At 34.0% G+C, this 25,114-nt stretch overlaps 3 protein-coding genes across 3 annotated transcripts; 1 reads left to right on the top strand and 2 right to left on the bottom strand.

Moving 5' to 3' along the window:
• The first annotated feature begins 2,638 nt into the window (after positions 1–2,638).
• Positions 2,639–6,878, top strand: LOC120071695 (auxin efflux carrier component 2). Its single transcript, XM_039024074.1, has 7 exons — positions 2,639–3,949; positions 4,381–4,785; positions 4,863–5,163; positions 5,521–5,606; positions 5,715–5,872; positions 5,978–6,054; positions 6,591–6,878. The coding sequence occupies exons 1-7, from the start codon at positions 3,103–3,105 to the stop codon at positions 6,655–6,657; spliced, it is 1,941 nt and encodes a 646-aa protein (XP_038880002.1). The 5' UTR covers positions 2,639–3,102; the 3' UTR covers positions 6,658–6,878.
• A 4,146-nt stretch (positions 6,879–11,024) lies between these two features.
• Positions 11,025–12,230, bottom strand: LOC120071197. The gene is made up of 4 exons (XM_039023317.1): positions 12,087–12,230; positions 11,876–12,002; positions 11,473–11,767; positions 11,025–11,118 (listed from the first exon to the last, which is right to left on the bottom strand). Exons 1-4 carry the CDS (start codon positions 12,228–12,230, stop codon positions 11,025–11,027), a joined length of 660 nt encoding a protein of 219 aa, XP_038879245.1.
• Positions 11,949–22,631, bottom strand: LOC120071195 (nucleotide-sugar uncharacterized transporter 1). Its single transcript, XM_039023315.1, has 7 exons — positions 22,124–22,631; positions 20,924–21,075; positions 20,601–20,809; positions 20,434–20,527; positions 18,917–19,083; positions 18,645–18,815; positions 11,949–16,667 (listed from the first exon to the last, which is right to left on the bottom strand). Exons 1-7 carry the CDS (start codon positions 22,197–22,199, stop codon positions 16,397–16,399), a joined length of 1,140 nt encoding a protein of 379 aa, XP_038879243.1. The 5' UTR covers positions 22,200–22,631; the 3' UTR covers positions 11,949–16,396.
• Positions 22,632–25,114: the final 2,483 nt, after the last annotated feature.

The raw sequence follows: 25,114 nt of genomic DNA, 5'->3' as shown, positions 1-25,114 counted from the left end.
GTAAAATTGCTAAAATTATTTTTAAATATAGTAAAATGTCACTATTTATTAATCATAAACACTAATAAACACTGATATTTGGTTATATTTATAAATAGGTTGACTTATTTTCTTATATTAAAAATAACACCTTTCAAAATAAAGCATTTTGAAACCCAAGGAAATAAATTGAAATCAAACTCACCACTTTAAGACTAAAATTGTAGCATTTTGAAACCTAGAACGAAATAAAAGCTAAACCTAAAACCATTAAAATGATATTTTCTCCCTAATTTTACTACTGAGATTGAATTTAATAAATTTAAATTTGACTTAATTTTTTTTAATAAACTTTTCCCTATTTTTCTCCCTAATTATTTTTTATAGAGCTTAAGGTAGATTGAGAGAATCTTGTATCAATCAACTAGTTTGTTTTTTGTTTTTTAATTATAAGGTATATGTAAATCTAAACACTATGTCAAAAATTCATGTGCATGTATATATACTAAACTTTGATTGACATGTAGACCGAAAGGTCTATATAATATATTTTCTCAAAAAAAAAAAAAAAAAAACTATTATAATATTAATATGAATAAAAATATCTACCATTTGAGAAGTAAAGTGAAGACAAAGAATATATTCCATATCTAAAAATCAAATCACATCTTTTATAGGACATCTCATAAAATATTGATGGTAAGTATGACATCAAAAATCAATTGCTTTATAGACTATTTGAGTTTATAACAAGGGTAAAATCTATCATTTGGTTTGGAAAAAAAAAAATCTATTTATAATCTTAAATTTGGAGGTTTGTATCCATTTAAATCTTAAACTTTAGGAGTTGTATCAATTTAAATCTCAAATTAATAATTACATCAACTTAAATTCTGAACTTTCATAACGGTATCAATTTAAATCTTGAACTTTCATAAGTGTATCTAAATAAAATATAATTAAGGGTTTAAGTTGATATAATTATGAAAGTTTAGGGTTTAAATTGATACACCTTATAAAAATTTAGAGTTTAACTTGATATAATTAATAATTTAATGTTTAAATTAATACAATATCTAAAATTCAGAGATATAAATTGATATTTGTTTAAAAAAATTAAATAGGTCAACATGAACGTTAAAAAAAAATTAGAAATTTGAATGTGCCAATTTACACACATATATATAAATTTAATTTAATGGTTGAAAGTGGATAATAAAATGGCTAACAGTAAATCAAATCCCAAGTATAGAAATATAGTCACAATTACACAGTTTCTGAGACCAAATTTAAAAATGTATCCCATTAAATGTTTTCATTGGTTTATGTGTAGACCTACTCTGCTCTTCACCATTTATGCAACGGTCTCATCATTCATGACGTCTAAAAAAATTAACTAATGAGAAAATGTACCAATCTTTGATAGCAAGTTTATACGACTACTTTCAAAAATTTATAAACATTAAAAATAACAGTAACTTCACATGAATTATTATTATTGAAAGTATTAAGGTTACTTTTGGATTATTTTTCGAGGGTCGAAAGTAATTTTAGAAAAATTTTAGATCCCATTTCATCTGTGTTTCGAAATTTTGTTTTGAAAAATAAAGAATTAGTAAAAATAAAAAAAGAATTCTTCTTTTTGACAATATCTAAAAATACGTTTGGTTTCAATCAACATTTTGAAATTTGAATTCAATATTCAAATTTTGTGTTTGGTTGTGAATTTGAAAATCAAGAGAAGATTAATTTGTGATTGGTAAAATTCATTATTCTAGATAATTAAAAATAATAATATAATTATTTTTGTTATTATAATGAATTTTTGTTGTTAATAAGGGAAAGAAGAATAGTGGAGTGAGATTATACGACGATGGAGAAAAGTTTTTTGATATATGGAAATACAAATGATAAAATGTGTAAAAGAATAAAAAATTATTTATAAGAAAATAATCTATCCTGATAAAATTTAAAAAAAAAAAAAAAAAAAATCTTGTATCGAAAAGAAAGATCCTACAAATTTTTAGGATTAATGTTGATAGGATATTACATCATTTAAATTATTAGTATATTCATATTCCTTTGAGGATAAAAGACTCTTCACTCAAAATTGATAAGATATTCAATTTGTAGTTTTTGTAGTTTGACATAAATGTGTTAAGTATATTTTGTGTTCATAAATTTTTTAAACAAAGAAAACGACAAATTATTGTTTTTGAAAATAAGTATAGCAAACAAAAATTTTAATTGTTTTCCTTGTACTTTTTGTTTTTGAAAACATAAAAATGAATATGAATGAGGAAGGAAGCAGGACTATGCTTGGTAAAATAGATTATTCCTTAATTTTCTTAAAATCACTTTAAAGTTTTTTGTTCCCTTCAAAATCAGATGCATACACGTTAATTATCAAACATTAGTCCGTTTCATATAATAGTTGTTTTTTCATTTTTCTAAACACCGTTATGAACAATTATTTAAAAAACTAGGACAAGAGGTAAAGAAATGTAATGTGAAAGATTTAAAGTGGTAGAAAGTGGTAGAAGAAGCATTGATATGTTTAAATGTAAAATGAAATGAAAGCATAAGCATGTGCATGGTGACTGACTTATATCTCCAAAACCCCAAGAAGATATGCATAAAACTGTATAACTTCAGCGCCGAGTATGCTGTTTCCTTTGTATTTCAACGACAATCTCTGCATCTTCTACGAATATTTTAACACAAACAACATCTCCTTTCTACACGCATCCATTTCTTTCTCTTTTCTCATTGGATCTCTAAAGAAACGAGCAACTCATCAACCCGTTGCCCTCCTTCTTCACCAATTACCATTGACTTCTCTCACTTTCTCCATATCTCTTACATATTTGTACTTGTCTCTCTTACGTAGAAGACTTCAATTCTTGTGTCGACCTGATGGAGTAATTTCTATGGAGTCTTCAGTATATAAACACTAGGAGAATCATTCATATCTTTCTCTTCCTTCTTCCCCCTCTCTTCCATCTTCAATCTTCCTCATGTAAACCAAACATTGAGGAAAAACACCAAAAACAAACAAGCCCATCTTCACTTTTTCTTCTTCTTCTTGTTCTTCTTCACATTCCTCTGTAAATCAGACAAAAAATGATCACCGGAAAAGACATATACGATGTATTCTCAGCAATTGTGCCACTATATGTTGCAATGATATTAGCTTACGGCTCTGTCAAATGGTGGAAAATCTTCACTCCCGATCAATGCTCCGGTATCAACCGTTTCGTTGCCGTCTTCGCCGTCCCATTACTCTCCTTCCACTTCATCTCCTCCAACGATCCCTACGCCATGAACTACCAATTCATCGCCGCTGATTCCCTCCAAAAAGTCGTCATCCTCTTTGCTCTGTTTCTCTGGCAGAGCTTCTCAAAACAGGGGACCCTTGAATGGATGATCACTCTCTTTTCCCTTTCCACTCTTCCCAACACTCTCGTTATGGGGATTCCTCTTCTTAAAGCCATGTATGGCGATTTCTCTGGCAATCTCATGGTCCAAATTGTGGTCTTACAAAGCATAATTTGGTACACTTTAATGCTCTTCATGTTCGAATACAGAGGAGCTAAGCTTTTGATAACAGAGCAGTTCCCCGAGACGGCTGGATCCATTACGTCGTTTCGTGTCGATTCAGATGTCGTTTCGTTGAATGGGAGAGAGCAATTGCAAGCGGATGCTGAGATTGGTGATGATGGGAAGCTTCATGTTGTAGTTAGAAGATCTGCAGCTTCTTCTATGGTTTCTTCTTTCAAGTCTCATGGTTTGAATTCGTTAACTTCCATGACTCCTAGAGCCTCAAATCTCACCGGAGTCGAGATTTACTCCGTTCAGTCGTCTAGAGAGCCGACGCCTAGAGCTTCTAGCTTCAACCAGACGGATTTTTATGCCATGTTTGCTAGTAAAGCTCCTAGTCCTAAACATGGATACACCAACAGTTTTCAAGGTATTCATAAGTTAAATCATTATGTATAACAAAGATCATCCATCGATTTAAGCTTTTGGTTTTAGTTGATATTTTAACACGGTGTTAAAGAAGAATATCTTTGGATTTGACTCAATGCAAGTAAGGTTTTTGGATCGATCGTTAAGAACATTTAAATAATGGTTCACTGTTTGGATCGATCATTTTCAAGTCCACAAATAAGGGCAAAGGTTGAATTTACTTTGATAATTAACTAAAGCTTTTAGGTGCAGTTGTAGTTTTACGCTACGATATTAAGATAGTAAGTTGTTAATTTGAATCCTTGTAATATTATTTCCTTTTTGTTTGATATGATAATTTTCTTTGTGGATATATGCTATTTTCTCCCAACTTCGTATAATGCTAAGAAAATGGTCAAAATTTTGTTTGAGCTTTTGAGTTGACCGATGTAGGCGAAGTTTACTCATTGCAATCATCGAAAGGAGTAACGCCTAGAACGTCAAACTTCGACGAGGAGATGTTGAAGAAGAAAAGAGGAGGGAGGAGCATGAGTGGAGAGCTTTTCAATGGAGGATCAATGCCATCTTACCCACCACCAAACCCAATGTTTTCAGGATCTTCAAGTGGAAGCCAAATGAAAAAGAAAGATCATAACAACACCACCAATAGCAGCCATGGAGGAGGTGCACATTCCACAGCTAACAACAACAAGGAGCTTCACATGTTTGTTTGGAGCTCAAGTGCCTCCCCTGTCTCAGAAGGAAACCTCAAACATGCCGTAAATAGAAGTGCTACCGCCTCCGACTTTGCTGCCATCGACGCTTCCAAGGCTCAACAAGAAGCCATTGCTGCAAAAGGTGAGAGATTGAACCTCGGATTTATGCACATGTCGATTAATATAGCGTATATTTATTGGTTTATTATGGGAATGTAGGGCTGCAAGAAGTGATACAAAATATGAGTCCAGGAAGGAAGAATAGGGATGAAGAATCAATGGAGGAAGGATCAAAGAAAAGGTTTAGAGGGAACAATAATGGATCTCCATATAGTGGTTTTCAAAAGAAGATGAACATGGAGGAAGAAGATTTTGAACATAATAAGAACAATAAGCAACATATGCCTCCTGCAAGTGTCATGACTCGCCTCATTCTCATCATGGTGTGGAGAAAGCTCATTAGAAATCCCAACACCTATTCTAGTCTTCTCGGCGTTGCGTGGTCTCTTGTTTCTTACAAGTACTTTCCCTCTCTATCTCCCAAAAAAAAAAATTATCTATACACCGATAGATTAGTAGAAATGAGAGCATTTACGCAAAGGAGTTAAAAAGTAGGGAGTTGTGAACTTCAACTACTTGTTTGGCCCGAGGAATTTGTGGGTTCTACAAAAAAAAATATCAATTTTATATCTTATTAACTTCTTACACCGTTGGTTTAAGGGTTCGCAACTCCCCAGACTTCATTAACTTGAAATTCACAACTCTAGTCCTTACACCAAACACCCCTTTATATTAACTTTCTGATACAATATGGATTTGTAGTTCGACTAAAAACGAAGCGATATCTAGACTAATTGCATTGTTGATATGATTACAGATGGCACATTGAAATGCCTACCATCATAAAAGGATCCATTTCAATTCTATCAGATGCTGGTTTGGGAATGGCTATGTTTAGTCTTGGTATTCATCTTGTTCTTCACTCTCTTTTTGATGTGTCATTTTCATTTGCTTCGTTTCGAGTTAGTTCGATTGATTTGACGGGTGCGAATTGAATCGTTCTGTTGGTAGGTCTGTTCATGGCTTTACAACCAAAGATCATAGCTTGTGGGAAATCAGTTGCAACATTTTCAATGGCAGTGAGGTTCTTGACAGGTCCTGCTGTGATGGCTGCTACTTCCATTGCAGTTGGTCTTCGTGGAGTTCTTCTTCATGTTGCAATTGTTCAGGTGAATCCTTAATTTTAATTAGCCATCACTAATTACATGATTAAGATTATGATTATTCAATAAACATTATGATATTAATGCATTTTCTTTTCTTCTTCATCATAGGCTGCACTTCCCCAAGGGATTGTTCCTTTTGTATTTGCCAAAGAGTACAATGTTCATGCAGATATACTTAGCACAGCGTAAGTTTAATTCTTTATTTCTTATCAATATAACGAGCACAAATATTTTAGTTTTGACTAACGTGCTTAAATATGTTTTAGTACAATATACAAATTCAATATATATTGTAGACTTCTTATCCACGCTTTTTGTCCACGCATAAAAGCGTCAGCAGAATCCTTGAAAACCTCAACGGAGACAAAAAGAGAAAAACCTTGTAGTGATAGGTTGTTCTTGTTAAAAACATATGGAACATGTACACTAAAGAAACAGATGTTAATATAGGATCAGAATAATAGATTTTGAGCGCAAAGTACATCAAATTCATTTTTAGCTTATAAATGCATAAATTTATTGAATTCCAATTTTCTTCATGTATGAAAATGATATATATTTTAATAAAATATCATTACAAATTCTTGTTTGAATTTTTTAAAAAATTATGTATCACTATGTTCATGTCGTGCCATCCTTATATCTCGTATTAGTGTTTATACTTCTTAATTTATGATTTATGACTAATGGTATATTTTTTTTTTCATGGGCATTTTTGCAGGGTCATATTTGGAATGCTGATTGCCTTACCAATAACAATACTATATTATGTGCTTTTGGGACTATAAGTTGTTTCACAAAGATTAATTTGAAAGCACATCATTGAGAGGTTTAGGATTTAGGTTAGACTTAGTTTAATTTAAATCAAAGGGGAAGGATCTCATTGGCCTAAGTAAAGTCTTCTCCAAAGGATGATTAATTATGTGACCAATGGGTTAATTCCCCCAAAAATATATTACCTTTATCTGTATTGTTTGCAAATTAATTCCCAAATGTAGCAATTTTGATATTTTTTTATTTCTTTTTACCTAATTTCAATGTAACCCTAGATTTCATCAGGGAACTATGAGTTGCTTTCTCTATTTCTTTTCTTTTTTCCATTTATAAGTGAATTCAAACTACTCAGGAAGAGGATGAGGAATTAGATATTTATAATTTACGCTTACATTTAGATAGATTATTATAGTTTGGTTATAATAATTTGTATTTGGGGTGTAGGTTATTTTAATATGTATTTGAGGTGTAAATTGTTTTAGTTTGAGAAGGAAATAGTAAAAAGTGTAGCAAAGAATAAAAAAAAATGATAAATGTAAAATAATAAAAATTGTAGCAAAATTGGGTTTTGAAATGATATTGATGGTAGCTAATTGAGGTTTTGAAATAGTATTTACTATAACAAGAATTGATTATTATAGTATTAGGATAGTTTTTGCCTCAAACGTTCCCTAAGGAGCCATTTTGGTCTCCAATGTATCTCGGGTGGAGTGGACTATTATACTTCACTCAATGTTTAGGTCTCCCGTTATAATAGTTGTTGAAGTTCTTAATTATTATAACTCACACTTAGCTATATAAAACTATTTCTATTTTATAATCATCATGTCTTCTCATTTGTAACCCATATTAAATTAGGTTGCGCTCGATGCACAGATTATTGTAACACCAATTAAAATGGTATATGGATCCCAAATATAAACTATTATAATCACTAACAAAACAAACATGGTGGGGGGTACATATTTAGTATTTTACCATATGAAATTAATCTCTAAAAGAAAACAAGAGAAACTGTGAAGTTAAGAAAAGGACGATGAATCATTTGATATATGTTGTAATTGCAAAGTTGTCTCTTGGATGGTATTGAGCAAAGCATGTGCCTTTCTGAACAGAATCCTCCAAATGAAGCAATTAATATTAATTAATCAAATTAAATTTATGGTTGATGAGATTTCTATTACAAAACAGCTCAGTTTTTTTTTTCTTTTTTCTTTTTTAAAAAAAGAAAATTTTAAAAAATCTTTTTGAAGTAATAAATACACTTTTAAATGCTGTTTTTGTCCATAGTATCATGCTTGTTGGAAAAATATATTCTTTTCTTTTTGCATACAAATTAGATTAGAACCCAAGAGAGACCAGTCTTGACAATTCATTCTAGAATCTTGTCAGAAATTTAAAATAAAAAAAATAAAACAACCAAAAAAATCTTTATAGGACTATACATAGAACTTAGTAATATATATATATATAATATATTTGATTAATTGAACGAGGCTCTTGTTGGCATAATAGAAAATTATAGTTCTAACTCAATATTAATTACATATGCAATAATTTATTTCTAATTGTATTTTATTTTTGAAAAATTAAGACAAAAAAAATAGGTTTATAAATACTAATTTTACTTTATTTCTTTATTTAGGGTAATTGTTTTGAATAACAAAACTACTGAAAATATTTTCAAATTCAATAAAATGTGAATGACATTATAAATGTCTCTATCAATGTCTATCATTGATAGACGGTGATATTTTATTATTTTTTTAAATAAATTCAACAGACATTTATTTTACTACCTACTTATTTTTTCTAAAAACTAAAAAAAAAAAAAATCTAACAACTTCCTTTTTCTAAAAATGTTAACTTTTAAATTTGTTAAGTGATATGGAAAAAGTTAGAATTTAGTCATTATAGTTTATAATTTCAATCATTATGATTTGATAAAATTATCATAAATAATCCTTATGGTTTATAAATTGGTCCAGGAATTATGAGGCTTTTATCAAATCATATGATCTAGATTCTAATTTTTATCACCATATAAATTAAAATTTAACTTTCTTTAAACCACATATACCAAATTTACAATGCCTTGTCAACAAAGGTAAAACTATATCAAAGAGATAATGAAAAGAAATTTTCTTTGGATTAAACAATAAACTAAAACAAAATTTAATATTAACATCCAAATTTGAATATGGAGATTTAAAGATCTTATTTTTAAAAGTGACCTAACAAGTTGTTGGAAGCAGCCGTTATCAAGGGTCTCAATAATTTTATTTCTCTCGATATTCCTCTCCCTATTATTGTAGTCGAATCTGATGACAAGGAAGTGAACCTAATAAACAATTGCTTGTTGAACTTTACTGAGGTGAAGAATGTAGTTGTTGAGATTGGTATGTTGAAGAGACGCTTAAAAAATGTTTCTTTCTCATTAGATAGGAATCAAACTATTCATACCAACTTAACTATAATTCAACTAGTTAAAACATTTTATATATGTGCTAAATGTTAAAGCACTCAATGTATCAACATTGTTGAACTCGAAAAAGAAAAGTCAATTGAATTTGAATGATAACCATTTATCTCAAAGTCATACTCCTATTGAATGTATTATTTTAGAGAAGAAAGAAATAAAGGCTTTTGAAACGACAAGACATTTCTTTTTTGAAAATTTAAAGACTTTGTGTAAGCATCGATGCCGACACCCATCTGGCCCCATGTGCTGCTTTTACTCTCTTCTTCAAAACCAAACCAAACAGGATTGTACTTCCTTCATAGATTTGCCTTCAACAATTGGGCCCATCAGTTCACACATAACACTTCAACATAATAGGATTGTTCTTTTCTTGTACCTTCCTTTCTTTTTGGCATTTTTTTTCCCTGGGATTTACTGCTACTATTCACTGCTGCTGTCATTTTCTCCATAATCATCACTGCTTTCAGTTTCAGTCATCATTTCCAAGCTGTAAATGTACATAAATAAAGACCGAAAATGATTGAGAATTAACACAACACAACAATTTACGTAGTTCACTAACCATGTATAATTACATTCATAGGCAAAGGGAGAACAATTTTTTTTAGAGAGAATATCAGATTACATATTTAAAGGCACTAGTAGAGTTAGGGATTATATAATGCACTCCTCTAAACCCTAAGGCCAAAATTGTAAATAGCAAGATTCCCATATTTGATCATTCGAGACGCCAGATTACAGATTCGAGATATTTCAACATCATCAAAAACCAACAAAAACAACATAAGGGCCATACCTTTCTATTGAAAGATAAAGGGTAGAAGAAAGAACATCAAAGTTACGTGGAAAACCCTAGGTCAAGGAGAAAAAACCACGATAAAAAGTTTTTATTAATTTCTGATACACACTACACAGTACCGAAACAGATATAAATAGCCATAGGTCAGAAACCCTAGATTGTAGACACCAAGTAAAAGACTAAAATGCCCTTAGGGCTAAACAACATTTTGCAACACTCCTCCTTAAGCTGAGGCGTAGATATCAATAAGACCCAACTTGCTAACACAGGTGTCGAAAAATCTATCTCGGTAACCTTTTGGTGAGAACATCAGTAATCTGTTGACTCAACAGAACATAGGGAATGCAGATACTACCGCTATCCAGTTTCTCTTTGATAAAGTGTCGGTCGATCTCCACATGTTTGGTTCTATCGTGTTGGACATGATTATTGACGATATCAATAGCAACCTTATTATTGCAATAAAGTCTCATGGGATCATAACTTTCCTGATGAAGATCCACTATAACCTTTTTCAACCAAATTTCTTCACAAATTTCCAGGCTCATAGCTCTGTATTCAGCTTCGACGCTATTTCTAACAATGACACCTTGCTTCTTACTCCACCAGGTAACCAAATTTTCCCACATCCCGAAGTGGACTTTCTATCAGTAACAGAACCTACCCAGTCTAAACCTGTATAGGCCTCAATGCATCTTTTGTCATGTTTTCTGAGCACCAAGCCTTTTCTAGGAGTAGACTTCAAATATCTCAGAATCTGTGTAACAGCCTCCATGTGTCTCTCAGAGAGAGCATGCATAAACGAACTGACCAAATTAACTGCATATGATATATCAGGCCAAGTATACGAAAGATAAATCAGCTTCCCCACAAGACGTTGATACCTTTCCTTGTTAACGGGAACATCTTCTACATATTCTACCAAATTGCTATTAACTTCCACCGACGTATCTGCAAGTTTACACCCAGTCATTCTAGTTTCTTTCAACAAGTCCAGCGTATACTTCCTCTGAGACACGGAGATCCCTTCCTTTGATCTTACTACTTTTATTCCAAGGAAATATCTCAAGTTACCAAGGTTCGAACTCATTTGCCATCCTCTATTTCAACCCGCCAAACTCAGCTGAATCATCCCCTGACAAGATGATATCATCAACATAAACAATCAGAACAACCACCTTCCCTGGTGTCGACCTATTAGTGAACAAAGTATGATCAGAATGCCCTTGAACAAACCTCTAGGACTTAACAAAAGTAGTGAACCTATTGAACCAGGCTCTAAGAGACTACTTTAGGCCATACATAGATTTCTTTAATTTGCAAACCTGATTATCAAAGCGTGCTTCAAAACCTGAAGGTGAGTTCATATAGACCTCTTATTCTAACTCACCATTCAGAAAAGCATTTTTTACATCCAATTGATGTAAGGGTCAGTCTTGATTAACAACAACTGAGAGAAGAACTCGAATCATGTTAAGTGTTGCCACTGAAGAGAGAGTTTATGAGTAATCCACTCCGTATATCTAAGTAAACCCTTTTACAACCAGCCTGGCCTTGTATCTATTGAGAGTCCTATTAAACTTGTATTTGACGGTGAACACCCACTTGCACCCGACTGTTTTGTGACCTTTAAGAGGAGCGACTAGATCCCAAGTTCTGTTTGTCTCAAGTGCACACATTTCCTTCATAATTGTGGCTCGCCATTCAGGAACTTCCATGGCCTTATACACATCGCCTGGTATCACCACGGTATCCAAGTTGGTAGGGAAGGCCTTAAATCTTGAAGACAAGTTACTGTAGGACAAGAAGCTTTTCATAGAATGCTTGGTGCAGGATCTAGTACCTTTCCGTAAGGCAATTGGCAAATCCAAGGTAGCATTAAACTCACCTGTCTTTTCCACTTGTTTATCTGTATTCGACTGTTGCACGTTTTCAGTTTCCTATGTATCACCTGATAATTCACTACCACTATCGATCCTGACTTCGTTAGAGTTCACTACATCACCTTCAACACATTCATTATCATCAAGAATAGAGGCACCTTGAGCTAGTTTCGGTTCTGACTCTTGGACAACTTCCTATGTAGCAACACGGGGAACTATTTCCTTTCGGAGATTTTTCCTATAGTAGGTTATCCAGGGCACTTGTTTCGTAGGAAGGACAGAGTCATTTGTCTCAGGGATAGGCTTAAGAAACAGATCTCTAGGAACAGAATAGGTGGATGTGTTAGCCTCTTCACTAGTGGTCTCCCCCTGAAGAGGACTAACGGGAAAAAAGGGTTTATCCTTGAGAAAGGTGGCGTCCATGGTGACAAAATACTTTCGAGAGGAAGACTGAAAACACTTGTAGCCCCATTGATGAAGGGGATACCCAACAAACACACACTTTTGGGCCCGAGGAGCAAACTTACTCTGGTGAGGACCATGATTATGAACAAAAAAAGGTACAGCTAAACACCCCAAGGGAAACATCGGGGAAAAGGCGAGTGGACGAGAAAGACTCTTTAAAACACTCTAAGGGTGTTTGGAATTTAAGCATACGGGAGGGCATCCGATTGATAAGATGAGCTGCAGTAAGAACATCTTCCCATAGATACGAGGGTAAGGACGCAGGTGTCATGAGAGATTAAGCTACTTCAATGAGGTGGTGGTTTTTTCGAGCCACCCCATTCTGCTAAAGGATATAAGCATAGGAATTCTGGTGGACGATGCCCTTAGAAGTCAAAAACTCAAGAAGAGACTGATTAACAAACTCATGTCCATTGTCACTTCGAAGAATGGCAATTTTAGTATTGAATCGAGTTTCGACAGTAGTGTAAAATTGTTGGAACACCATCATCACTTTAGATTTTTCAGTAAAGAGAAACACCCATGTAAGACGGGTATGATCGTCAATAAAGGTGACAAACTATGACACAGTTGTGACATTAGACAGACCCTAAACATCACTATGTATCAAATGAAAAGGTCGGGAAGGTTTATAGGGTTAAGAAGGAAAAGAGGCCTTGGACTGTTTTACACGAATACAAACATCACAAGATAAAGACGACACATTCACATTATGAAATAAGTGGGGAAACAAGTATTTCATATAATGAAAGCTTGGATGTCCAAGACGAAAGTGCCATAATAAATAGTCAGTTTTAGAAACAATAAGAGAAGATAACAAACTAGTCCTAGACACACTCCTAGAAGAAGCATCATTGGAAAGGAAATAGAGCCCCCTATCGTGCCGGGCAGTGCCAATCATCTTCCCCGAGCTCAAGTCCTAAAACAAAACATCATCTGGTGAGAAAACAATTTTGCAATTCAAATCTCTAGTTATTTTACTTATCGATAGCAAATTGTAAGAGATTTTTGGCACATGTAAAACATTCTGTAAAATCAACCCTTGAATCGTAGACAAGTGACATTTCCCAGCAACTGGGGAAAAGGACCCATCTGCAATTCGTATTCTCTCATTTCCAGCGTTGGATAATAGGAGGGGAATTGGTCAGATGATCCAATTAAGTGATCAGCCGCTCCCGAGTCAAGAATCCAAGACTCATCCCCCTCAACAAAGAAACTAAAGGACTGAGGAGTACCTGATTGAACAATATTGTCGGTTCCAATCATACCTGGATCAATAGAACTGATCACCTAGGGAGCACCATCAACATCTTCACTCATAAGGGCTCGACTGGATTTAGATTTATCATTCGGAGGACGCCGCTTGCCATTTGGTGGACGACCGTGTAATTTCCAGCATTGGTCTTTGGTGTGACATGGTTTTTTACAGTGCTCACAAATTGGCGGAGACTTTCCATTTTGCTTATCATTCTCAGATCCAGACGACTTGACCCCAAACACAGCAGAGTCCAAGGTAGTGGCGGTTGTACCATTCATAGCGCTTGTTCTACCCTCTTCAAGTCTGACTTCTGAGCACACCTCCAATAAAGGACGACATTGGTCTTTGTCCCAAAATCTGAGTCCGGACAGTGTCAAATCTCGACTTCAAGCCATCCAGGAAGTCATAAACACGATCAGCCTCCTCAATCTTTGAATACTGGACCCCGTCAACTGGGCAATTCCAGAAAACATCGTGACACAGGCTCATTTCTTACCATAATAGTGACAATTTATTGAAATAGGACGTTACATCTAGGGTCCCTTGTTTGCACTTATATACTTGTTTCCTCAACGTATAAAGTCATGAAGCATTCTGTCTCTTCGAATATAGTTTCTGGACAGCTTCCTAAATATCCCGAGCTAAGGCTAAATAGAGCAGGGGCTTTTCAATATGAGGTTCCATACTGTTTATCAGAATTGAGTGGAAGAAGGAATCCTCCCCCTTCCATATACGCTCCTAAGGGTCCCCCGGTTCAGTCTTGGTATCTCTCCAGTTAGATACCCGAACTTATGTCGTCCCTCAAGGACCATTCTCACAGATTGAGACCAGGAAAAATAGTTCTGTCCGTTAAGTTTTTCGCCGATTGTTATCCTTGTGGAATTACCCACAAAACCAAGACATAATATTTGTAATAGGTAAAGTAGGATAAGCAGTTACCTAGGTTTCTGAACATAACGGAAGGCCATAATACAAATCTAGATGAGAATCGATCGAATGACTTGCTGTGGATCTAAAGGTTGCCCCGAGTGGGGAAATCTGCTGCTGCAAATTAGCCAACTGTTATTGAAATCCAATGGTCCCACCATAACCCACTGACTCGACTTGAAATGTAGTAGGCATGGGATATTTCTGCCCATAGGCCCTGAAAAGGTCATTTCGACTGGCATGGAAGAAGCAAGGGTCAAGGCCGACTGAACCGATTGGACTAGTTGGTTCAGCTAGACTGACTGGACAAGTTGGTTCGACTGTTGACTTGATGCACAGGGCAGAGACATTGCTGGGTAGGTTGAAGGAGACAGCGTTGAACCCTAGAAGCCACCGGAGCCTGCTACAGCGAAGGTCTAACTAACTGCTCCCAACGCCCCAATCTGCGAAGCTTGAACGCTCGGGCAAGGAGGGTACTGCCCGATCGGAGGTAGTCCAAGGTGTTGTTGTACAACATAAGGGAAGGAGCCGACTAAAGCTGCCCGATCGGAAGTTAGTTGGTGCTGCACGAACGAGGCAGAGGGCTACGCAAATGAGGGGCCAACTGCTTCTACTCCGACTGGTTGCGGCTAGACCTGTATTGGGCCAAGAATGGATGGTGGTCGACGATAACCCTAATTTCAGCACTTTGGGAATTTTCCATCAGAGTCTCATCACCTGCTAGGGTTGATGACTGAATTTCTTCTAACCCAGCTAAGGTCTCATCACCTTGCTCTGATACCATATTGAAAAATAAAGGGTAGAAGAAAAAACACGAAAGTTACGTAGAAAACCCTAAGCCAGGGAGAAAAAACCACGATAAAGAGTTTTTATTAATTTCTGATATACACTACACAATACAGGAACAGATAATATAAATAGCCATAGGTCAAACTCTAGACTGTAGACACCAAGTAAAAGACTAAAATGCCCTTAGAGCTAAACAACGTTTTGCAACACTTTCTTTATAAAGGCACCACAAGAGAGACCACATAACACATCTCCAAAGAACTTTCCCTTTACCACTGAAGGCAAGCTATCAAGCCCATCAAGCATCCAATCATCAATACTGTTTGGGAGACAACTCTCCACACCAAAGATACTAAACAGAAGAGTTCACCCCTTAGTGACAAAATCACACTACAGAAATAAGTGGTCTAGACATTTCGCATCTTTCAAGCAAAGACAACACGTAGAGGGAGCCAAGGAGCTGTTTTTAAGTTTCCTCTGAATCTTATCATGAGTAGTTAAGCTTCTACAAGGGACCAGAACCAAAGGAAGAATCTTTTTTGGGAAGATTTCATCTTCTTCAACGTATACATCCCAATGCTTCAATATTGGTCTAAAAATGCTTAAAAACACAAGCATCTTCTATTCTAAAAAACAATTACAACCCAAGTCCCATTTAGCAAAACTATCTCAACATGTTCAGTAATTATACCAATTGAATGCCTCTAATCATTACACATTGGAGGCAATCAACAAAGAGTAAAAGGCCATGGCCAATAGTTCACAGCACCTCAAGCCAAGAATGAGCTGCCAAAATAATCAAAATTTAACAGGAGCTTTGTTGTTGCACAAGAATGAAGCAAAAAATGTAATGGCTTCAACATATATTTCATTTCTACATTGTATAGTTAATAGTTTAACGACTCTCAAGTCAGGAAAAAAATTGCAAGAGAATAAAAGATTATGAAGCAGAGAATTGCTTTCCGGATCCTGACTAACAAATTACTATGCAATAAAAAATTAAGCAGTGTACTCATATTAACATGCATATATCCCTACTCTCTAACTGCATAAAAATGAAAGAGTTAGCTAAAAACAAATCAATGAAATGCCTGCGAAGTATTGACAGATATCCTTAACTTTATGCCACTCAAATTGTTCATCTCCCAGCTTAAACAGACTCCTCCCCAAATTTCTCGTCATGAGAGCTTCCATTTTCCTTGCTAAGCTTAGATTTCGGAAAAGAGGAAGCTTGTTTAGATATTTTGGTTTGTTGCTGTCTCAAGTTAAGGTAGGTATAAACAGACATTCCCATTATAGCTGTGAACGCGCCGCATATACTAGTTTTGCCAGGATCAGCATTAAACAGATAGTAGTTCCCAAGAAGAATGACGCAGGTTTTAAACTGTCCGAGTACAACATGGCTGACAGCAGACGTAGCCCTGTAGAATTCAGAAAACTAAAAATTAATAGAAGCAGATCCATACCTCAAAGTACTGAAATTTGGGGTTATCAGGCTAATATCATATACCCTATCATCTTTTAGGATATGACTGAACTGTAAGAGACAACTTCCCAATGCAACAAAATTAAGCTTTTAGTTGAGATGAAAAAATGTTGGACCATAGACAACCAATACCAACAAGTAATACTCAACATTCAACAAATACATGCTAGTCAGTTGGACAGATTGGATGAAAATTCAGAGAATTCATTAGGATATTCAAGTGCTTCTGCACAATTGCACTTGCCTGCTCTTTTACCAATCGGGTCAGCAATATCTTTCCATTGTATGGCAATTGAATGATTAAATTCACGCAGTTAATCATTTGATAGCAGCAACTGAAAGACAGATTTTCTAAATGGAAAATATGCAATAAATTACAAAGAAAATTTTAGAGTTCACCATATAACCAGTAGTTCATCTTGGCGTATCAATCCTTTCAAACAAATTAATATTCATATTTTGATTATTTCAAACATACGAAAATAGTCCAAACTCACAAACACAAGATGCACAAACTAACCTCATCTCAAAGAAAATTTTAAGCATAACAGAAAATCATAAGGCCAACTTAGGTAATCTGAAAATAGTTAACCTCGATGACATGGAAATCAATCTATGATGGAAGTACTAGCAAGGATATAAATTGGTAATATTAGTAGAACAGTACTAGGAGCGTAAGAATAATTAGTTAGGGTTACTTGACTATAAATAGGAGTTGGGGACCTAAGAAGGGGTGAATCATTTTGGTGAGAGTTTCCAATGTAAGACTTTGAGAGATAGATGGCCATCTCAAAATGCTATGGCTATATTGCAACTTCTCTTAATATTGTTAGATATTACTCTTTTCTGTTTCTTTGAGATTTCTTGTTGGGTGTATCCTAACATGGTGGTACTAGATCTATAGTTCCAGCCTTCAACAGAATTATTCAAGTAGTTGGCATCCAGATACATGATAAAAGAAACAAAGAAGTAGCTTCACATGAAGAATTGTAGCATTAACTAATCATGAGAGAAACGTGGTTCCTTGAAATAAATTCAACGTAAGCAAGTTTGTTATTTCTCCTCAGTCCTCACAGTTGGAATGGAACTTAGGTCATCATAACTTACTACTTAGAAAAGCCCTTGGAAAATTATTGCTAGGAAGTAGCGTTATAGATTCTGGGAGGATCACCAGAGGTGTTCCTTTTCTTAGTGCCAAGATTTTTTTTTTTTTTGGCTGCTTGTAACTCCTTTGGCTTCATATTTTGCATGTCCTTGCCATCTATATTTTATTTCATCCATGATATTTTATTTCTCACTGAAAACAGTGTGGAGAATAGCCTAGAATAAGACAGGACTGACCTAACTTTTTACCTATACATGACCGTTTACGCAGTAATTTAAGATCCCTTGGAAACTGTTAGTTTTATGCACAAAACATTCATGAACCTTCTTCTCACACACAATTGATCTCCTTTATCATATGACAAACCCTAAATGATGCATGGGACGAAACAAGATTTCACTAGCCTTATGGAGGTACAGATAGGATATTTGTATTAAGAAACAGGGCGTAAAAGAAAGCCAAAGAAACAACTTCCTTTGGTTTCTTGAGTGACACATAGGTAAAAAGCTAAAAACCATCACATAGCATTGAATTTCCACAAGTATCCAATGATTTACAATTGACAAGTTTACGATCATATTCAAAGTTCACTTAATCCAGAAGGATAGGCTTCTTAGATTACACCTTGCCAGTTAGGTTGTTATTATACGACAATAGAAAATTGGGAACTGAATATATGACACTATTTTGCCCCTTACCACATACCGTGCATCTAAAAGCATATATAACGCTTGAAAAAACTGTCAGAATATATTAAGACCAAACCTGTTGCTTGATGAAAAACAGAGAATAGCTGTGTTCACATACCCGAGGGCTAAGGCACCCGACCACTGAAGCAAGAAACCCAGAATTGCTGAAAGCAGAATAGCGAGTGTATTATAGTAGCTCCAATTGAAAGATGTAACACCAGGCGGGTCTAAGAAAGGTATTAAAGCAATAAAACCGCACAATGTAATAGGTGTTGTCTTCCACATTAACCTATGAAACAAGTTTCAATATCAGATTCAATCCCTTGTTGGTATGCAACATGAAAAAGATAATAAGATAAATGATTAATGCATGATGGGTATTTGACATACGCCATTGCTGTCCAATTCTCCTGCTGTTGCAGACTGGACCAAAGAATTTTATTAACTGCACTAGGAATGATCCATGCTAATGCAATGCAAGCACCAAAGAGATCAAACTGCAGATCAGTAACCGTGGCCACAGCAACACCAACGGACACCACCACAAGTGCTAGGACCTTGGTGATAGAGAGAAGATTTATCAGAATTCAGGATAAAAGCTAATGGTATATCAATGCATAGCATAATCCATTGAGCAATATCATCCCAAAAAAACTGCTCAATACATCTGAAGCTACCAGAATGACAACACCAGACAAACATTTTGGACTCCTGAGCTGTTAAACTGCAAAGGGAGAGGAAAAACCCTATGCCATTAATTTGAATGGGGAAGGATAGTTAAGGAAGGTGTCTGGTAAATAATTTCAGAGTTGTTCTCGTCCTCATTTTACCCCTGTTATTCATCCTCCAAGCCTTTGCAAACAAGAATGCATAATTCTCTCTGCTAGTATTTAATATTCTTTTTTTTTTTTAAGAAGTCCACAAATTAAAGCAAAAGGGCAACACTAAAAGCATCAAAATTTGGACTTGCATATATTAGCATTTTATGTTAAAGAGCTTGACTTCAGTCCATTTCATTTAAATGGATTCTTTAGTGTGCCACCCATTGCATTCAGAGGACTACCTTGATGTCAGGGGAGAGATCAATGCCATAATAATGTTACATTACTTCACTTGCTCTCAAAATTTCACATCCAATACCAACTTCAACTGCACTTTTGCATTTGAATCGCACTTTAGTTGAAAAATTATATACAATTGGAATGCAAAGCTATCAATTCATAGACCTTACCCTATTACAAAGTCCCCTCCCAGCCCATGACGAGATGGGTTTGTCAGGGTTTGATTAAATGCCAATGACCCAATATGACATAGATTTTGAAAATATTACATAGATCTTTCTTTCATCAACTGATTTAAAATTTTCTCATTAATAAAAGTGCTAGAAGAAATTTCTAATGCAGTTCAATCTTCTCAAGCACGATACTTCGAAATGATAATTCTATCCTCTCTCAGCTAATCTCAAATTTGCTCAACTACGGCACAGTAGACATCTCACCAAAGAAAAGTATCAACTTTCTCAGTCATTATTGGATGTCTGTAAAATTTGTTTTCGAAAGAGAGGACAAAGAATGATTAAGATATAACTTATAAGTATAACTCAACTATGAGTTTAGTAAAATTCACTTTGAGATGGCATTGAACATTTTCCTCTTTTGCATAGAGATCAAAACGTCTAGGACTCCGTGCTTCAAGATATGATACCATAGATTTGAAAAGTTAGATACTAGTCTTTCATAAATCCCAATAAAGAGGCTTTTCTGATTCAGATGGTATGGGCCAGACCCAAATTTCTCTTTTAGAGTTTGTGATACTGTAATAGGTAAGTCATGACAGCTTCCGAGAGAGTACACAAAAACTTCAGTAGATCTAAAAAAAGCACATATATTAAAAGGAGTTTGGTTTACCTTCAAGAAAGAAACTTTCTTTCCATATAATATAAATTCTGCCAGTACAATTGACGGAGTTACAGCAATCTTTGCCATCTGATAAAAACCCACACTGGAGAATTGACATTAGCATTCAGAATGTCAGGAAACAATCTATCAAGGAAAAGAGGATTGTTGATTCTCACCTATTATATTTCAAGCTTACATTAGCAAGCCCTGTAGATAGGGACATAACTAAACCAAGTGTAAGTAGAGTAGATGAACGGGTAGTCTTGGATAGAGGAGATGCAGGAAGGATAGAGAAAAAGTTGAAAATAGCCATCAACATCCAGCTAATGAAATAGTGAATGAAACTGAGAAATATTGGAAATTTAAAGCCGACAGTTTTAAGCACCTGAGACAACACAGACGAAGAAAAAAGCCATCAGAGTTACTAGATAGAAAGGTGACAATCCAATGGAGTTCAAAGGTAAAAATATTGACATTAGATAGGCATTGGAATACCAACCAATTTATTCATGAAAATAATACTAACTGCAACGAAGAAATTGAATGTAAGAGCAACAGCAGGACCACAGGAACGTTGCTGCTGACGCTTGGCACCTTCAGGTGAGCGAAATTTGCTAAATAATGATCCTCGCAAATCCTCCAGAGATCTTCCTGAAATTACAAATTTGACCAATAATGTAAGTTGGAAAGTGAAACAAGACGAAGATTTCATGGATTGAAGAACCTTCATTTAGTATAAATGACTGATTACATCTTATACTATACTACACAAACAATAAACTTCCTACTATTACCAGTAAAAACCAATTCCATCAAAAGAACTCGTCTAAGGAAAGAACAACTATAGAACGAAGTAATCTATCAAAACTATACTAAGGACATATTTGAAAGTGATTCTAAAATAGTTAAGATCCCTTTTTGTCATATTCAAAATCACTTGCATACATGCCTTCAATTATACCAATTTGGAAGGATTAGAAGCATCTGTGGGAGTGATTTTAAACGTGACAAATGCGATTTGAACACTTTCAAAATCATTCCCAAACATGCCTTAAAGCAACTTCCTCGTAAAAAGACATAAACCATATCAAGTATAAGCAAACAAAAGAAAGGGGAAAACACAACAATGTGAGGATCATTCACTCATTCTGAAGAGTAAAAAAGTTTGATGCCCATTGTCTTGACACATGCAACTCCTTAAACACAATAATAGTGGACATAAATAGATAATGAGGAGGAAGGTTTCACAGTGGGCAACCAGTTTTAATACTTCCAGTTTGCTAAATATCACAAAACATAGCAGCTCCTGAGCACTCAAAACCAAAATGGCTAAGAAAAGTTCAGATCTGATTCACTACAAACGCATTAGCACAATGCCAATAAAAAAAAAAAAAAAAAAAACACTAAAGGTCACTAGATGCATTTTAGCATAATAATGGAGTACCAAAGCCCCTAGCCAGTCTGATCAAAGGCACAACGCCCTTCATGGCGAGAGAAAAAGAAACGGAGAGCGCCTGTTTGAGAAGTGGTTATACTTCTATATAACCAAAACCTCTCTCTCCCAATTGGGGCTTTCTACATTGATTTTAAAGCGCTCTATCAACAAGCAGTTGAATAAGGAGCCAAAATTGCTAAGCAACAATCCGAAAAAGAAGGGTGAAATTCGCAAAACTACCAAAATTCAAACAAAAGAAAGTACCCTTTTGGCCGGCATCGCTATCTTTGCGCTTGAGAATCTTGCGAACATCCTTTTTGAATAAGAATTTGATGAACATCACGAAAACACCCAATAGCCGCTGCCTAATGAATCTCAGTGGGGGGTGTGAAGAAGCATGAAGGGTGGAGATGGGATTTTGGTGAGGTTGAAGAAGATAGGTAATTGGGAGTTTTTGAAATGGAGTTGGAATGTGTATGAAGACAGAGAATAGATGAGAACAAAGAAGCTAAAAGCAGGAATTGGGAAAATGGGGAAAACCCAGTGAAGTGAATGAGTGAGTGAAAAAGAGAGAGAGAGAGAGAGAGAGAGAATGAGAGAGAAGAAGAAGAAGGTGAAGAAGAAGAGACACGTGGGGAAAGAGAAGAGCGTTAATGGCGGAAATTGGAAGCAGTTGTCTGAGAAAGAGACGGAGAAATTCACGCGCCTTCGCCTTCCTTTTCGCTATCGCCGGACAATTCTTCATAGCCCCACCTCCCTCCAAACTTCCAACTTTTTTCCCTCTTAATTTATTTACTATATTATTTTCCATGTAAGGAAAATAAAATATTGCATGAATATTTTAAATTTTTTTTCTTCGTCAAATTACAAAAACCAATCCTAAAGTATAATTGGTAATTATAATTACACCCTCAAACTTTCGATCGTAAAAATTAGATCATTAAACTTTTACGTATATTAAAATTAGACCCTTAAACTTACAATAATTATAGAAATTAGACCACCAATTAATAAAAATTGAACCTTCAATTATAACAATTGCAAAAGATTGAGGGTCCAATTTTTAACATTTAAATTTTGAGGGTATATTTGCAACTACTATCATACTTTAATGATAGTTTTTACAATTTATCCTTCTTTTTTACCTTTTAAAAGAGTAGATAAATATAGATATTTTTCAATCTCAAATATAATGAAGTGGAGGTTAGTTCGATCATAATTTAGTGAATAAAGACATTAATTTATCACCTTAAGAATCGATAGGCTCAATCTCCCTTTTTTTTATTATTGTTGAGCCAGAAATATATAGAGAGAGGGTTTTAAATAAAGAAATATCTATATCTTTTATTTGAATGGAGAGGAAATCAAATATTCATGCAATTTCATGTCTGAAAGAATAATTATATAGTCAAAATTAATTTTTAAATGTTAAAGTAAACTTAACCCAACGACAATTAGTATGATATTCTTCTCAATAGATTAGGTTTTTTATCTAATATTCCATATTGTACTCAAAATTGGATGGTAAACACATCTATTATATACACCTACTTTTCAAAGATGATAGTTTTAATTGGATGAAGAAAAATATTGATAATTTTGTCGATTATGAATTAACACTCCTAACCTAACATTCAATCAATTTTTATGAAAAATTGAATAGGCCTCAAAATGATTACTTTTTCAAATCCTAAAATTTTGTCCTTCTTATCTAAATTTTGTTATAAGGGAGATTTATGATTTTCTTTTTTAATATAATAGGAATAAAAAGATTTGAATTACGTCACTAATACATAGGTTGAATAACTTTCTTGTTAAATTTAACAAATACTTAAGATAAAAAGTCGTATTTGAATTGATTTTTTAAGTGTTTATAAGTGAAAAGAAAAAAAATATTTATAAATACTTGGTTGGCATCTAATTTTTAATTAACGATATAAGTTTTAATCATTTTAACGCCTTCCGATTAATTATTGGTTGGTGTGAATTTTAGATTAATATGATTGAATATTGCCTAAATAAATGAATTTGTCGATTTGTTTTAAAATACTGGATAAGCATAAATTAATTACTAAAACTTGCTTACAATCTGACGTGTATTTTTTTTCTTTTTTTCTTTTTGAGAAAGTCTGTCGTGTAACTTAAGTTGAGATAAATCTTGAACTTGAGTGCATGTCCTTTCAGATTCAAATTTTATAAATATTTTAAACGATCTCTGCCAATGCTTTTTTTTTTGCAAAATAATAGTAATAGTAATAATAAACAGATTGTTCGGTGTTTATTTCTAATGGGTTAAAAAGTAATTATGTACTGTCAAATCGAGCATATAAATTAGCATGAAAATTTTCCATATATATATAAAAATGAAAATAACATAAATTTTGTACAATTAACCTCAACGTTAAAAGTTGGAAAATTATATACTACTTCGATAGTACTATATTCTATTTGTTCGCAATATAAATTGGTCTTTATAAATGTAAATGAATCTCACATTAATGTCAGTTGGCTTCACTCTACTTTTAAAAGATAAATGGACAATCTACACTCTCCTTGTATAGGAAATTTTCACTCGAAAGTTGTTTATACTGTTAACTTCAAAGTCAGAGGTTTAATTCCTCACTCTAACACTTAGTAAAAAAAAAAATTAATGTAACATGTGTAGTTAATATGTTGATAAATAGTTTTTGAAAAAAAAAATTATTTCATAAAGCCAAAGCAGCATAGTTCAATTGAAATTCAATATCGGTTTTGTTCTTAAATTTTTCAAATTGTTCAATTCATCAAATTACATCTTAAAAGGAAGTCCCAATTTAGAAACAATATACTGATGATTTTTATTGTATATATAACTTGTATCATACAAATAGAGAACAAAATTGCCACTTTTCAAAAATGCAGAGCCTATATAAGAATTTTGAAATTACAAACATTAAAAAAACAACCCAGGCTAAAAATACATAAACCAAGACAATCGTCTAAAGTATAGTGATAAAATGAAATAAAAATTTAAATGAATAAAATAATATTTAAATTTATAAACATATGATGCATTTGGTGTGTAGACTAGGGTTAAGTTGTGTGGGTAACAATTGTTTTCGGGTAATAATTATCTGTGGTATTAATTGTTTGTATTTAGGATGTAAAGTTGATTTAGTAATAATTGTCTCCGTTTTTATGCAAAGTTGAGTTGATTGAGTTGCATTTAATGCATTTTTTTATAACCTAAAAATGTAAGCATATTTATGAGTTTTT

Source organism: Benincasa hispida, chromosome 2 (assembly GCF_009727055.1).
Source record: "Benincasa hispida cultivar B227 chromosome 2, ASM972705v1, whole genome shotgun sequence".
NCBI classification, from domain to species: domain Eukaryota; kingdom Viridiplantae; phylum Streptophyta; class Magnoliopsida; order Cucurbitales; family Cucurbitaceae; genus Benincasa; species Benincasa hispida.
This window is presented reverse-complemented; position numbering and strand designations above follow the sequence as displayed.